The sequence below is a fragment of the Cebus imitator genome, unplaced genomic scaffold, assembly GCF_001604975.1.
Source record: "Cebus imitator isolate Cc_AM_T3 unplaced genomic scaffold, Cebus_imitator-1.0 Scaffold476, whole genome shotgun sequence".
NCBI classification, from domain to species: Eukaryota; Metazoa; Chordata; class Mammalia; order Primates; family Cebidae; genus Cebus; species Cebus imitator.
In genome coordinates this window covers 1270479-1286921 of record NW_016107791.1, presented here as the reverse complement: position 1 = coordinate 1286921, position 16443 = coordinate 1270479, and the positions used below count along the sequence as shown (strand labels likewise).

The 16443-nt window shown below is 39.1% G+C and overlaps 1 protein-coding gene and 1 long non-coding RNA gene across 3 annotated transcripts; both read left to right on the top strand.

Moving 5' to 3' along the window:
• The first annotated feature begins 1307 nt into the window (after positions 1–1307).
• On the top strand, positions 1308–16412 carry CALM2 (calmodulin 2). 2 transcript variants are annotated; one of them, XM_017512746.2, is made up of 6 exons: positions 1308–1413; positions 6996–7026; positions 14573–14716; positions 14801–14907; positions 15321–15456; positions 16351–16412. In XM_017512746.2, the coding sequence occupies exons 1-6, from the start codon at positions 1411–1413 to the stop codon at positions 16377–16379; spliced, it is 450 nt and encodes a 149-aa protein (XP_017368235.1). In that variant the 5' UTR covers positions 1308–1410; the 3' UTR covers positions 16380–16412. The 2 variants fall into 2 exon arrangements, with proteins under 2 accessions (XP_017368235.1, XP_037588794.1); XM_037732866.1 differs by lacking the exon at positions 6996–7026 and having other exon boundaries at positions 1330–1413.
• LOC108292101 lies at positions 1420–5816 on the top strand. Its single transcript, XR_001820141.1, has 2 exons — positions 1420–1786; positions 3648–5816. It is a non-coding gene; the product is annotated as an uncharacterized LOC108292101 (long non-coding RNA).
• Positions 16413–16443: the final 31 nt, after the last annotated feature.

The window sequence follows — 16443 nt, the reverse complement described above, 5'->3', positions numbered from 1 at the left end:
ACAATTTAGCAGTTATCTTCTCTAGTAACCCTTCTGAACCTCTACAGTGACCTAAGGTCCTCACCTCTGCATCTCCTAAGCCCCTCTATAGTTACAATTATATTCAAATTGAGTTCACACAGTAGGTGCACACTATCCACCTGTTAAATATTTCAGGTTATGCACAACTTTGTTTATTTGGATGGGACCAAGGAGATAGTTTTTATGTGGTTTTAAAAATATTCATTTAAATCTGTGGAGTTAGAAACCCAAAAGGACAAATTTGTTATTAAGGGGAAGAAGGGATATTATAGTGACCAGTTGCTGGAGTCCTACCCTGTGCCAGTTACTTACGTTTTACATTAATTCTAATCTTTGCATAATTCTAATCCCTACAATATTCTTTTGAGATAGGTCTTATTGCCTGTATTTTACTAGTGAGGTTAATGATTAAATGACTCATCTAAGGTCATACATCTGAGAGAGGGACCCAAATAACCCATGCCTAGCTCTGTCCAATTCAGAACCCTATTACCCTACGATAACAAGGGGCCATTTGGAGAGGCTAATCCCACTGAAGCTCGTATACTGTGACTTTTGAATGACTTTTCTTTTCTGGTAAATTACCCCTGGCAAAGAACGCAAAGAGGAAGTATAAACGGAAGACCCTTTGCGATTAGTCTGTCAGCTGAACTGCTGCATTTGCTCGTATCCAGATTTACATGGGTTTTGTGAGGGAGTGAAATGAGAAACGTGCGGCTTCCAGGTGGCCGAAACGCTAGGCAAAAAAGCTGAGTTCGGGGTACGCGTTTATGGGAAGTTTCAGCTTCATTATCAGGTTAAGGTGTTTTCCTCTACCCCTCAATAAGGGGCGGGAAAGCGTCTGAGTGTGGCAGGGAAGGATGGGTGGAAGAGGAAGGTTCTCCAGCCAAGCGCAAAGCAAGCGACTCTGCCGCCTGGCGCAGTTGCCAGGACAGCGCGGCCGGAGCAGCAACGGCAGAAGCCGCACTCGGGTGACGCATTGCAGGTACGAACCAGCCAATCACCGGCTGGCTCAACGACCGTCGGGGTACGCGTCGCCGCCACGATGCTCCTCCGCGCCGCAAAGTAGCGCCCCACAGGAGATGTTCCACCGGCATTTTAACGGCTCACTAGGGAATGAAACCCACTTACGTCATCCGTTCGACCACTTTACTTGATCTCTTGCCTTATCGACCAAATAACTGTGAAGAAAGAGGTCCCGAGAAGAGTTTGAGGGGAGGGGGGTTGACTGGGACTCGTTTGTGATGTTCCGTTATCTGAAAGCGGCGGAGGGATCTGGCGGAGGGAGGTGTTTATGAGGCGCTGGGGGCGGAGGAGAATTAGTCCGAGTGAAGCGAGCGAGTCGAGTGGTTGTGTGATCGCGTCTCGGAAACCGGTAGCGCTTGCAGCATGGTGAGTGCTTTGCTGAGCTGCCTGCGCTGGGCCTGTGGGGGGAAGAGGCTGGACCGAATTGACTAAAGAAAGGAAACTCGCCTCCCTTACACTTTCAAGGAGTGGTATCCGCCAGAGGGATGGCGCGAAAGAGGCCGGGGACGCCCGCGTCGGTTGTGTCGCAGGTGCTCCCCACCCCCATTCTCCTCAGGGGGGGCTTTCTCTAGTGAGTTGAGGGCCGGACGCACAGCTCCCGAGGTCGTGAAGCTCCTTGGGGGCTTGGCTGGAGGAGGTTGGGTCTGGCGTGAGAGACAGCCCAGTGCACCGGGAACAGAGAAAGGGGAAGGAATGGGGAGAGGGAGCGCAGAGAGCCTTCGGTCGGGCGTCTCGAAAGGTCAAGCTGGGGCCGGATTCAAATCCCCAACGGACGGTTAGTGCGGGCGCCAGGAAGCGCCTTTGTCCGCTTGCGGCCGCCATGCGCCCAGGGGGCGGGAGGAGCGCGCGGGGCCCTGGGGCGAGCGCCGGCGCCGCCGTTACCCCGCGTTCTCCGCGTGCTGGGGTCCGGTGGGCTGGCGGGCGGCGCGCTGTGTGGGCCGAGCTCGCGCCGCGCAGGGAGCGGCCGGTGGGGGCGGGGCGGACGAGCGCCGCGCTAGACCCGAAGCCGCCGCCCGGCTCAGCCCAGCTCGAGCTCCAGCTGCTGTGCTGGCACCTGCAGGACTGCGGAGATCTCCGCGGCGCTGCGGGGCCGTTGGCGGGGATGAGCGGGGGGAGGGGGGCCCTCGACGGTTTCCCATCCCCCTCTGGCAGTGTTAATCTTCCTGCTCCATCTGGGCCCTGGGGCGTCTCCCACCACCCCAGGCCAGATGCTTTTAAAAAAAATTTTTTTCTGAAGTGTCTCTTGTTGAAAGAAATTAGCTTTACCCCTGAAGTCAGGGGCGCATCCTCGCAATATACATCTTGTTAGGGAAAGTGTTCGGCTCCAGCTTAGGGATCTACAGGCGTTTCCTGTTCAACGCCGGAGAAAAACAAGCTTCGGAGTGACTGCCTGCCTTCTGAAAGTCGGTCTGGTCTCGTACAATTGAAAGGGTGTCTTTGAAGAGCCCCGTCTGTCCTATTCTTGAAAACTCAACGTGCAGTCCTAATGTTCAAGAACCACGACCACGTAAAACATTTTTCCCCTTCTGCTTTGAAAAGGACCCTAATTTCCGTGTAGAAATTGCCAGTTCGTCTTAACGTAGACTTCATTTGTGTGGTGCTTGTCAAATACTGTGATGGAGGCGTATATATGCGGGGAGGAGCAGGAAATTTTTAAAAGCATTTTCCGGTCACCTCAGACTGGAGATCATGTTCTGTCCTGGGGTGGGGGGGAAAAAAACGAAAAAAAAAATTGTAACGAGGGCGGTAATCTGCGACACTTATTTTGTGGTTCCTCTGCCAAGTGGTTACAGCGATGGGTGTGTCCAGGAGGCAAGGTGACATCTTAAACAGGAGTTGGGGATCCTTGCCAACTGAAACCTCCAGCTTGTATGGGTGTGGGGAGAGGAGTTTATTTTAAATAAAACTAGCGTTCATTGAAATTGGATAGATTCTAAGTATTCCGAATTTGAATGTGCTGGTTACATATGCTCTCTGTAAGATGTATGTATAGGCATATGTAGTCAACATTATGGGTTGTGGAGTAGTAAGCCTTTTTAAAATAAATGAAGGGTAAGGTTTTCTCAATCAGTTTTGATAATTGAATCAATAATTCGAATAGATTTTTCTTCGTAGAGTTGGTATTTACTCTTTTGTGGTCGCTTGCCCAGTGTTAAGCTTTTGTAGTGTTTCCATCACTGGTGCTTTGGCGGTTTTCTGTTAAATTTGACATCTCTTACTAGAAGAGACAAAGTCGGGAAAAAAAATCTTGATAAAAATTGACAGATACCGTTAGTAAACTTGAAAGTTGCCTTCAGATAACTATATAATTAGAAAACTGAGCTTTTAAATTAGGACTCCAAAAAAAAAAAAAAAAAAAAAAGAATTAGCTGGGTATAGTGGCCTGTGCATGTAGTCCTGGCTACTCTGGGCTGAGGTAGGAGGATCATCTTGGGCCCAGGAGTTGGAGACTGTAGTGAGCTGTGATCACACCATTGCACTCCCTGGGCAACAGACTCTCAAAAGACAAGAAAATTAGGACTCCAAGTTAAAGTATAAAAAATTTGATATGGAAGGTAAAGTAAGATTGCTCATATAACTCCTCTTGGGTTTACATGTAGTCAGTATATGCTCACTGAAAACGGGATTGCTTCAAGAGGACTTTGAGGCCAGGGTGATTAGGTAAGTAAAAGATAAAGGTAGAAAATTTTTGTCACTTAGGTCTAAGTAATTATTCTAGTAAGGCCTGTTTCTGCTAGGCTCAGAAGATTAAAAGATTTGGCTCTTTTAAAATATAGAAAGTGCTAGCTTCAGCTAGAATTTAGGCCTTTAGTAATAGCCCTAATTTTTATGAAGCCATTTTGTTCCAGTGATCTTTTGGTGAGAGATGCTATGTAAGTGCTGTTCTTCAGAATTAGGTGTCTTTTTACCCCTAATGAAATAATTTACATTGCTTTTGGCATAGGTAAAATCTGTAATTGTAGAAAAACCATATGAATCCTTTGTTGTAGAACCTCATGGGGGGAATGAGCAGACAGGAATGGATGAAAGATAGCCAGTTTGTGTTCCATTTCAAGCCTGTGGGCTCACACATTTATTCAGATAAGAACTTCAGATTGTTTTTTTAACCACCTTCACTAAACTGGCATGTAGGAATACATAATGTGTTCACTTTAGGTCTCTAATACAGGTTCGTGTTTCTTAGTGTTGACAGATCACCTGTGGTTCTCCAAAATGCACATTCTAGTCCAAGAGGTCTAGGGGAGGAACCTGAGAGTAGCACACTAATGCTTAGGAATCTGTGGAGTCGCAAGAGCAGTGGAAGAATTAAATCAATAGCTACAGAAATAACAGTAAGAACAAGTCATCTCTCTAGTGAATTATTTTTCACTTTAGTGAGATAAACATACATGTTAATGAGCTCAAGTTTTCCCAAAAGTATAATTCTTCTGGTTCTTCTAAGAAAATGACACTCAGTGGAAACAGAAGGAAGAACTAAATTTGTTTGCTTTTGTAGCAGTTGGGAAAGTTAGTGCTAGGAAGTCTTTTTGTTTTATAGTAGGCTTTAATCTGGACATTGCTGGTAAAGTTTATTCTAAATCCTTGAACTCTGGATAAGAAGTAAATACAAAAAGCTTCTCAACCTTCCAAGCAAAATTGAGAGCTTTCAGGTTATGTGAGTAATTTAGTCTCTTGGGTGGTTAGTTGATTCCTTGAAGCTCATTTTTGTGATCTCTTCCAAGATTGTATTTGCTTTGAGGGTAGGGAGTTAGACAAGATGGTATGAGGTCTCTAAATTTTTACTTGCCAAACAAAATTGGACAGTGGTTCCTTAATTGCTAACATCTTCGTTTCTTCCTAAAGCCTCATGTTTTATATACAGGAGCCTTCCCAAAATCCCATCCCCCAACACCCTCCATCATGTAGAGAGAACAAACGTCTCTTCCTGTACAGAGTACAGGATCCTTCAACTTTCACACAGGCTGCAGTGTCTGCCACACATTCAGCTCAACATTTTTTAGTCTTAAACTGATGTCACCTGCTGCATCTGTCCCTGGGTTGGACCTTGTAGATTTAGTTTGCATAAATTTTCTCGGCTTGAAGTTAACATTGAATGGAGTAGGCTTACCGTAAAGGGCTTAATAAATGCCATGCATGTCTACATTCTGTGTGGAAATTGAGCTAGTCAGGTTGATACTTAACATTGTAGGTTCTTTAATTTGTGTAAAATAATAGTTACCATTTAACTCTTTAGGTTAGCTTTGTACATAGCATCTCACTTTGCACAACAACCCTACAAGGTAAGTATTGTTATTCTTGTGTTACAAATGAAGTTGACTATGAGAGGTTGAGTACCATGTCCAAGGTCACACAGCTGTTAAATGGCAGAGCTGGGATACTGTGGGATAGCCTAACTGTGACTCAGAACTTTATGCTTTACCCCCACACCATGCCAGGTGGTCCTTCCTTTCAGAAATGATGGAAGTCCTGCAAAATGCAATAAACTGAAGTAATGTAGCTTCTATTGTAACAAAGTAAATAACTCAGTAGATTTACTGGATTTTAAACTTTATTCTTTGGGAAAACAATCTGTGACTTACTTCACACCAAATATTTGTTGGTGAAGGATTTGGACTTTAGGGATAAAAGTGGATACATTTTTATTTTACAAACTCTATTTGAACTTAATTATTGGCTCTTCAATTTTGAATTACCAGCTTTTTTTTTTTTTTTTAATGAATTTTATTTACATCGTGGTCAAATAAAAATTGTTGAGCAGGGAAAATAAACTACTTTCTGAATTCTCGAATTTTCTCATGCTGTGCCCTAGAGAAAATGTGAGGCTATTCCACATTAAGGTGTTACTTTTCCCAGGGGTGTGTTCATTTAAAAAGAATGAAACCAGGCAATGTTTATTTTTCTTTTACTACAAATAAATGAATGGATTAATCATTGTATATTTGACTCCCATATTGATAGGGATTTTAGATAGGAGGCTATTTCTTGGCTGTGTTTCTCAATACTCCATAAGCAGTTGCTTCATGGATGTATATACTGATAAGCATTGAAAAAAGTACATGTTCAAAGAATGCAACAAGGAGTCTGGATATTTTGCAATCATCTTTATATATTACGGTGGTCTGAATTAAAAGCTAAAAGTTACTGGGTGTATCTGACACCTTAGTGCTTTATCTTGGTTCTACTAATTTTGTCTTTCCCACCCCAATTTAACCCTAGCTTCATTCCTAATCTGTAAGATAGGGGATATTACCATTATAAGGTTATTGTTAAGATTGAATAAGGATAAAATTTATAATAGATTTTAGCAAATGCCAGAAAATATTTTCTGAAGAAAACCAAGTGCTATTAAAAAATATCACAAGCCTTAGCCTTACTTTGGGATTTTAAAAACCAAGAGAAAATGGATGGCTGAACTTCTAAACTTTTGGTAAGTATTGTAGTTCAGATGTTCAGAACTCTGAATTCTTTGCATTTGCCTGCTGGGTGAGAAGGAATAAAAGCTTATTGCCCTTCCCCCACCCCTTTTTTAAGTTTTGGAAGATCACTTTCATTTCAGAATGATGTGTTTAACCATTTGTGGGAGTAATTTTCATTTTGTGATCCTGAAGCATTTTGATTCAGTGGGAATTTCTGGTGATTTATTTCTGGCATAGAAGTAAGCTTAAGTTTAGCTATTCTAATGTTGAAAAAGGAAGCAATGTTTCTTTTAGATTCTAAAGTATACTTTGAAAAATATTTTGAAGTATTTGTGTATCTTAAACTTGAAGTTAAGACAGCTTAGCTTTGAAGATAAGATAAACCAGATGTGTGCATTTTCTACCCAGACGTGTTTGTTGCTGGAACTAAATGAAACAGTACTGGGTAACCCTTGAAAGGTTTTAAACTTGTTTATGTAACTGCTAATCTACATGGTCTCAAGTCACTAACCTATCTCTTTGATCTCGTAGGCTGACCAACTGACTGAAGAGCAGATTGCAGGTGAGAAATACTCAGCTAGATATTGTACCCATTAGGTTGTTAAATTGAATAGCCAACTTCAGAATAAGAGACTTATATGAAAAAATTGACTGTGGTATATGTCATGGATACTAACATGGGTGTAATGTGTGTAATGTCTTAGAGTAATTCAGCCTGCTTTGGCAAATGGGATTGTCAAGTTGCCTGTGAAAGATGGGCAGGGCTAATTGTAATTAAAGACATGTATTTTAGTCTGTGTGGATATACTTTGGAGCCTTGCGGTGTAGTAGTTTGGTAGTCTTTGTTTTGTTATTTTTGAAGACTACCTTAGTATAAAACAGGAATTCTGGGTTAGTTAGCACTTTTAACTTCAAATCAGTCTCCACAAGAGAAAGGGAGCCAAGAAGTAACTAAGGCAACTTGAAATGGAGAATCAAAAAGGAACACTGAATTTACCCTAGTTAAAATTAGCTAATATTTTAACCTAAGAATTGCATATTTAGGAAGTTGGCATTCTATTTTATAAATGTCACTGTAGCAATATGGATTTTTCTTTTAAAAAGCAGTGACAGCTATTGAAACTGCTTAAATCTTGCCCAACCCTTTAGTTTGCCATGGAAAGTATATGAAATTATTACATAATTGTATATCATGTTCTTTTTATGCCATCCCGTAGAACATTAATATTTTTGATTTATCCTTATACTTTGAGATGACTGGTTAATGTCAATGTTAGGGAAATGTTTTTTCTTTCCTTACTGAAGTTTGTTGTTTTTTTTAACTGTAGTGTTGAAATGCTTTGCAAACTATTCCTTTGTTTTCATTAGAGACTTTATTAGTATGAGCACCAAGCAGTTTATCTGCCACAGTTTTCACAGTAAGCAGGAAGGGTTTGATAAGAGCTTAAAAACATTTGAGCACTTTTTCTAATGCTGGAGAAAATGAGAAGCCCAGTTGGAACTCAGCTATATAGCCCATTTAAAGCAAGTTCCCCACTTCCATAAGAATGTAGAAATTTGGGGGATACCAAAATTATACTAGTCACTTCAAATATTCATCACAAATACTATTTAATAGGACTGTAGGTAGAAACCTATTAGTATTAAAGATAAACTTAAGCAGGTTTTATTTTTACTTATTGTGTAATTTGAGTTAAACTTAGTTTTTACTTTCTGAGGTTGGTAAATTTATAGTATTGAGTGTTTTGAAGCAAACAGTTTTGGGAATAATTTTTTTGGTTGAGTTGCAGTGTTTTAAATGTATCACCGATTTGATCGCATGTCTCAAAAAGACTGGGGCCTGGTGGCTGGTCATCTTGGCACTTTGGGAGGCTGAGGCAGCAGGATCACTTGAGCCCAGAGACCAGCCTGGGCAATACAGTGAGGCACTCATCGCTACAAAATAAAGAAGAATAAATATATAATCAAAAATTTTTTTTTTTTTTTTTTTTAAATGTCTCCTTCCCAAACTATCTCAGGCTAATACTTTCAGTCTTCAACTCTGACCTTCTTTAATACACCTGCCTTTCATTTCTCAATATTCCCAGTCAGGTAATTGTACCTACTGTATGCAGCACAGCATGTTCATGTTAGGGTAGAAAATTGTTACTTAATGTGGCTGTTGCATGGTTGATGGTCATTACTGCTCTCTCAACACTTTTTCTAAAAAGAAAGTTTTGTTGGCCGGGCACAGTGGCTCATGCCTGCAATCCCAGCACTTTGGGAGGCCAAGGTAAGATCGCGCTCCTGCACTTCAGCCTGGGCGACAGAGTAAGACTCTGTCTCAAAAAAAAAGTTTGTATCTATTAATACAAGAGGATCCATCTTTAGTGACTGATAGCATTTTTATTTATTTATTTTTGAGACCAGGTTTTGCTCTTGTTTCCCAGGCTGGAGTGCAGTGGCACGATCTCGGCTCACCGCAACCTCCACCTCCCAGGTTCAAGTGATTCTCCTGCCTCCTGCCTCAGCCTCCTGAGTTGCTGGGATTACAGGCATGCGCCACCACGCCCAGCTAATTTTGTATTTTTAGTAGAGACAGGTTTCTCCACGTTTGTCAGGCTGGTCTTGACACTCCTGACCTCAGGTGATTTGCCTGCCTTGGCCTCCCAAAGTGCCGAGATTACAGGCCTGTTAGCATTTTTATAAAGAATACTTGTACTTCATCAAAACTGTGACATTTGGGACCTGTTCTCTTTATTGTCTTTAAAATAAATTCTTTTTGTTGGCTTTCATCATAAAATTAGATTTCCAATGACAGTAGGGGGGAAAAATCTGTTCTTAGGTTCTCTTCTTACTCTGCCTTTTCCTAGACCACAGATTTCTAAGCCATTCCTTGGGACCTCCTGCCCCACCCCCCCAGGTTTTAGTTAAGATTTAGGGCAGAGGAACCAAAACTTTTATGCTACTAAAATTAAAATTATGTGAAGTCTAGGAACTTTTTGTTCTGTTTTGTAGGCCCAGTACCTGCCACATAGTAATCATTGAATAAAGTTTATTCTCAAAGAGTAACGTAAAAAAGTTCTAGAACACAACTGTTCTAAGAATTCTTCTGCCTGCTCTCTTAGTTTCTTCCTCCCAAATTTGGTATATTTTAATATTTACCTTTGAGATGAAGGCAGTTTTTTTTAATATGGGAAGTTGTATTTGCTGGTGGCTGGTGGTGGTTCATGTCTAATCCCAGCACTTTGGGAGGCTGAAGCAGGGGGATTGCTTGAGCCCGGGAGTTCAAGACCAGCCTGGGCAACACAGTAAGACCGTGTCTCAAAAAAAATGACCAGGCATGGTAGCTCACGCCTGTAGTCTCAGCACTTTGGGAGGCAGAGGCAGGCGGATAACGAGTTTGAGACCAACCTGACCAACATGGTGAAACCCCATCTCTACTAAAAATACAAAAATTAGGCAGGCATTGTGGCGCACACTTGTAATCCCAGCTACTGGGGAGGCTGAGTGAGGTAGGAGAATCGCTTGAACCCGGGAGGCAAAGGTTGAATTGAGCCTAGGTGGCACCATTGCACTCCAGCCTGGGTGACGGAGCAAGACTCTGTCTCAAAAAAAGCAAAAGGAAAAAAAAAATTTTTTTTTAATTGAAAGTGCTTGGTGACCACTAACATCTTAGAGGATCTGTTTGTCCCCACCACCAAAACTAAAAAGCTTCAAACATGTAATGCAATATTGAATATACTCTGGTACTTTTAAAGCTATTTTTATCATGTGATAATACAGGTTTTTTTTTAAAAAACTTACTCGAGAAAAACATACTTTTTCAGTTGAAGTTACTAAAGTTACTTCAGTTGAAGTTACTAAATAAATTATTATTTTTTTTAGATGGAGCTTTGCTGTTGCCCAGGCTGGCATGCAGTAGCATGATCTCTGCTCACTGTAACCTCCACCGCCTGAGTTAAAGCAATTCGCCTGCCCCAATCTCCCAAGTAGCTGGGATTATAGGCTTGTGCCACCCCGCCTGGCTAGTTTTTGTATATTTAGTAGGGATGGGGTTTCACCATGTTGGCCAGGCTGGTTTTGGAACTCCTGATCACAGGTGATCCACCCACCTTGGCCTCCCAAAATGGTGGTGGTATAGGCATGAGCCACTGTGCCGAGCCTAAAATTTTTTATATTACCTGATCATATAGCGAATTCTAGTCTAGTATGACATCACTAACAAGTTCATTTTGTTGATAACTCTGCCATGATGTCATTAGTTGTTGCTGTTTGACCTTTGGAAGACGATAGGAAAAATATATAGTAATTTTTCCTTAAGAAATCCATCCCTAAACTTTCATTTCAAGGTCCAAATTTGTTTGATAAAAATATTGTTACTCAACGTATAGCAAAAATTGCAGGAAGTGCCAAAAGAGTTCCAATACATGATCTTTAAGGGATTATTAACTTCAGAATTTCGTGAAGAAATAAAAGTTAATAAACAGTCATTTGATTCATTTTAAAATTATCTTGTTATTTTATTAAAATAACCTATTTTAACAAAATTTTTTAAATGTTATTTTAATACAATTGTACATTTAGGTAATAAACTAGGGAAGCGTCCTGAGGTTGCTAATGAACAAATAAAACTTGAGTAATAGATTTTTCTGAAAGTTTCAATTTGGTCATGGCTAAAATGGATCTTGGTAGGTTCTTTATACCTGTCAATTATGTAGAAGATAGCTGTTCTGTGACATTCAGGGCCCGTTCTCTTTATTGTGTGTTTAGGTTTTGACTCTTGGATTTATATTTCAAGTCATTCCTGGGAGTTAGTGTTTAGAATTATATGCTAGTTTTGAAGTACAGGTAAACTGTAAAGGCAGGTGAATTGAAATTGTACTTTGGGGTTTATTATTTTGAGTTCTTGTAGGTATTTTTTACTTTTTAGTGTAAAAATACGAGTAGAAATTTGGAATAAACTTTTAATTTCAAAAGAAATGTTATTCTTTTCTTGAATGAGTAATATAAATAGTAGTGTTAGCATAGACAGTTTTATTTTCTGCATTTTACTTATTCGAGCAAACATTTTGTTACTAGATTTTAAAATTTCTTGAAAGTTATACATAGATAATTTTACACTATGCATCTTCCAGTATTTAGCTTTTTGTTAAATCATAATAGAAAGGTGATTACTGCTAAACATTGGGAATTTATGCACCTAATGGTAGTGTTAAAAGATGCTTAGAGTAGAGAACGTAATATAAACAAATACATATCTGAAAGTCCTTTAATTTTCTTGTAACCTATATTAGGTGCAATGTGTCTGAACGCTAATATATGTATTTCTAGATATTTCTACGTTCTGTTTAAAACTTAGTAAAATTGAAATATCTTTTTATCAATCATGCTATTTGTAGGTGGAGACTCCCTGATGTATTTTTGTCATTAGGTTGATCTAGGTTAGCACTGTATACTATTTTTATAGAATCAGTTATTAGTGTGGTACTAAACTTCTGCTTGGTATTAGATGAATTTCTCTAGAAACAAGTAATACTGAAATAAGAAGGAAGGTAGTTAGGAGGCAATTGTAATAGCCAGGCAAAAGATGATGGAGACTTTGAACCAAAATACTGGTTGTAGAGATGGAGGAAAAATCAGACAGTATTTAAATGGTAGAATTCAAGACTTGTTGACAGATTTCAGGCAGAAAGAGTTGGCTGTTTGGCTTTTGCTAGTATCCCTAGGGTTGCTTGGGAGTACAGAATTCATTTTCATATGTCTTGCTTGTGATCAGCCAGGGGAGATATATCCTGTAGACAGCCAGAAAAGTATTTATTGAGCAAAATGAGTCGACTAAAGACATCTTCATTGTAAGTGGTATAGACGAAATGGCCAAGGAAAGAAAAAAAAAAAAAAAGGAAAAAGTTGGTCACATCTAGATATAAGAGACAAGAGTAACAGCCTTTGTCAGTGTATGGTAGGAGGAAAATCAAAGTACTGTTATGAAGGCCAGTAGAAGTTTTGAGAGTTTTTCCATGCAGTTTTGGATGCTGCAACAAAATGAGATCATCTTTATCTTGACATTTATTAAGTATTTATTTGTTGGACATACATAGTTCAAAGTGTTTTACACATACTAATTTTTTTTTTTTTGGTTGGGATGGCCAGATGAACACCCTTGTGGGCATGGTGTACTGTGTTACCCCACATATTGGGCACATTTATGCTATTTCACAGACATGAGGAAGCTGAGGCAGAAAGGGTTTAGTAACTTGCCCAGATGACATTGCTAGGAGAAGGAACAGAGCTAGGAAATTCTAACCCAGTAGTCAAGTTACAAAGTCTCATTTTAGTTTTTAATGCCATATGGCTTCACACTGAAAACATACTTGGTGGGTTGGGTGACTGACTACTGGTCATTGATAAACTCAGCATTTTCAGCGATGAGTTGAAGCTGTGTATCATTTTAATAGTGGATTGTTAGGAGAGAGGAAATTGGTATGAGCCAGTGGTGCCTTCCAAAATTTGGGGAAGGATAAGGGCAAGCACTTAAAATATAACTAAGGTTTCAATTTAGTTTTAAGGTAAGAGGTATGAAGTTATTTATGTGGTAATGAGCAAATTAGCAGAATAGTTGAGTACAGAGAAGGAGTAATACAATGGAATGAAACTGGAAGGTATGCAAATTGGAGTAGGGATAAACAGGCAGGGAATAAATTGGCCTTGGACTGAAAACAAGGTATACCATTTCCTAAATGTTGTGTCTCATACATTTTTGAATGTATGGCTATGTTGGGGAAGCTTACTGGTCCCATGAACTTGGAAACTTTGTATTTGTTTGCTGATGGGGTCCAGTATCTTCTGGAAAAAGACTTGGATGGAAAATACTAGTTTTATTATTTACTCACTGGTATAATTTTGCAGTATCAAAGTTAGTCTGTTTTGGTTTCTTCCCCGCTTCGGCGAGTTGGAATCTTGCTCTGTTGCCCAGGCTGGAGTGCAGTGTTGGGATCTTGGCTCACTATAACCTCTGCCTCCCAGGTTCAAGCAATTCTCCTGCCTTAGCTTCCCAAGTAGCTGGGTTTACAGGTGCTCGCTACCATGCCTAGCTAATTTCTTTCTTTTTAAAAATTTTATTTTAGTAGATACGGGGTTTCTTGTGTTGCCCAGGGTAGTCTTGAACTCCTGAGCTCAGGCAATCTGCCCACCGTGGCTTTCCAAAGTGCTAGGATTACAGGTGTGAGCCTACCGCACCCAGACTGTTTTGGTTTCTTTATCCATACATGGTGAATGAAGCCAGGTAGTCTGGAGTGTTGGCACCAGCAGCTTTCCACGTAATCTAATGATGTATTAGAAGGAACATACTATCACAAGAAGATCTTAAGGAATAATTTGTTTCCCTGTATTACAAGGTTGGGGTTTTAATATTCCGAAGAAAGCTCAAAATGATCTTTGTTCTAGTGACATGCATTTAGCTAAAACCAGACATTCAAATCTTGATCAGTCCATTGTTACTATAGACTGTTAATAGTCCCTTCTCCTGCCTTACTAGAAAGTGAAAGTAGCCTCTTTTAATTTAGTAGGTGATTGATTTAGATATACTGGCTAAACACAGTACATATAAACAGTATATTTACTCTGTGGATTGTATTTGGGTACCAGTAGTCTTAGGTTAGATCTGTAATTTTGATTTATGGTCCACAGAGCAGCTTCAGTGAAAAATAGAGAAGCCAGTCATTTGGGGATTTGGTTCTTTTCCTCTGTAAACCTAGGATAATTTTATTTTTATCTGGTCTAGATTTTAGAATTCCCTGTGAGATTTTTATGAAAAATTCCTTGGTAGATCAACATGAAAATACAGTGGTATGATTGGCCAAAAATGTTTGAAATATTATAAGGTTTTGTCACCTAATTGTTTAGTAATCAGTCATATTTCAGATGATCTCCCCGTATGTATTTTTGCTTTAAAAGTTTTTTGGGTTTTTTTTTTTGAGACATGTGGTCTTAAATGTTGGCCAGGCTGAAGTGCAGTGGCTATTCACTGGCATGATCCCACCACTGAGTAGGCTTTAAGAGTTAATACATTTCATTTAGGTTACATTTTATTGCTAACCTGTGTATTTGAATTGTGGTCTTTCAAACAGAATTCAAAGAAGCTTTTTCACTATTTGACAAAGATGGTGATGGAACTATAACAACAAAGGAATTGGGAACTGTAATGAGGTCTCTTGGACAGAATCCCACAGAAGCAGAGTTACAGGACATGATTAATGAAGTAGATGCTGATGGTAAGTCTTTAATTTTGCAGGGTGGGAGGAGATGAAGAAATGATAATGATATTCTATTTTGATGTTTCAACTAAACCATTTCAGGTAATGGCACAATTGACTTTCCTGAATTTCTGACAATGATGGCAAGAAAAATGAAAGACACAGACAGTGAAGAAGAAATTAGAGAAGCATTCCGTGTGTTTGATAAGGTAGGTCAAAGACTGGATATGTCAGATTTTGAGAATGAAATGAAGATACCAGGACTCATGAAGGCTTGTTTTTCTGATGATCTACCAACATACCTTAATCATCAAGCAAAAGGTTTTTAGGAATTTAGTATATATTTTCTAACATATGTATTGCATTAATCTTGTCAAAGGAGGTGCCACTTTGGGATTAGGAAATAGTGATTTCAGTATAGGACATTTTGCTTGGCTCTTTCAGTATAGGACATTTTGCTTGGCTCTTAATGACATTTGTAGGTCAACTGTGTAGATTTGTATGCATTTTTAAAGTATGTTTTTCCCCCTAATGTGAAATTTGGTAGTAAACTTACTGAATTTCCATTCCAACTCTTTAAGTCTATAATTTTACTCAGAAACTATACTAAATTTTTTTCTAGGATGGCAATGGCTATATTAGTGCTGCAGAACTTCGCCATGTGATGACAAACCTTGGAGAGAAATTAACAGATGAAGAAGTTGATGAAATGATCAGGGAAGCAGATATTGATGGTGATGGTCAAGTAAACTATGAAGGTAAATCTTTCAGTCTCACCACATTCTTCACTTTTTTAAGTTAGAGGTGCTTGTTAGGTATCTGATCAGAATTAGTGACACTTCCCCCCCCCCCCAAATTAGGATGCTAAAACAGTTACTTATATTTAACATTTTGTTAATTCAGTGTTTTGTCTGCAGACTAGGCAACATTGCCCTCACCTGAGAACTTAATTTAGAAATATTTACCATCAGGTTCTACCCCTACACCTGGAATCAGCATTTTAAGATTCTTGAGTGATTTATATGTAAAGTGAGAAGCACTGTACAATTTTCATTTCGGATTGTGGAACAATGTGGAAAGCACATTTATTCTGAATTTCCCAAAATGAAATTAATGTGACTTTCTTTTTCCCCACTGTATTATCTTTTTTCTCTAATTGGCTTTAGTCTGAAACTAAAGTTTACATGTGCTTCAAAAGTATCATATCTGACTGTTAACTTTGAGATAGCCATATCATGAAGAAAGGCATTTAGAAATGGAAGGATTTTCAGTAAAACTATTTTTTCATGATGTCACTACTTAGAAAACAGCATAAAATTCAATATTATAAAAATTAAACCTAATCCATAGCACTGAATTTACAATATTGACTTGTAACCCAGCAGTATTCAAGTATAAACTAAGAGCCAAGAACACGTTTTTTATATTAGCTTATCTAAAGCATTAATTTGGCTCTTTTTAATAATCCTGAATAGTTAGGTTAATGAAGTTCCAGCCTGGGCAATAAACCAGCTTTCCTCTGTACTTAATTCTGAGGAAGGAGAAAGAGGAATGGAAAGAATATTCAGTGATTGAGTAAATGTGATTTTTTTTTTTTTTAATCAGTCTTTTGCTGTTGACTCAAATTTTTTTATGTACTTCTTCTTTTTCAGAGTTTGTACAAATGATGACAGCAAAGTGAAGACCTTGTACAGAATGTGTTAAATTTCTTGTACAAAATTGTTTATTTGCCTTTTCTTTGTTTG

What these genes read in the sequence shown, in the direction of transcription:
- CALM2 (XM_017512746.2), top strand. An exon ending in CATTCCGTGTGTTTGATAAG is followed by an intron (nt 14,908 to 15,320) that starts GTAGGTCAAAGA and finishes ATTTTTTTCTAG; the next exon opens with GATGGCAATGGCTATATTAG. An exon ending in TGGTCAAGTAAACTATGAAG is followed by an intron (nt 15,457 to 16,350) that starts GTAAATCTTTCA and finishes CTTCTTTTTCAG; the next exon opens with AGTTTGTACAAATGATGACA.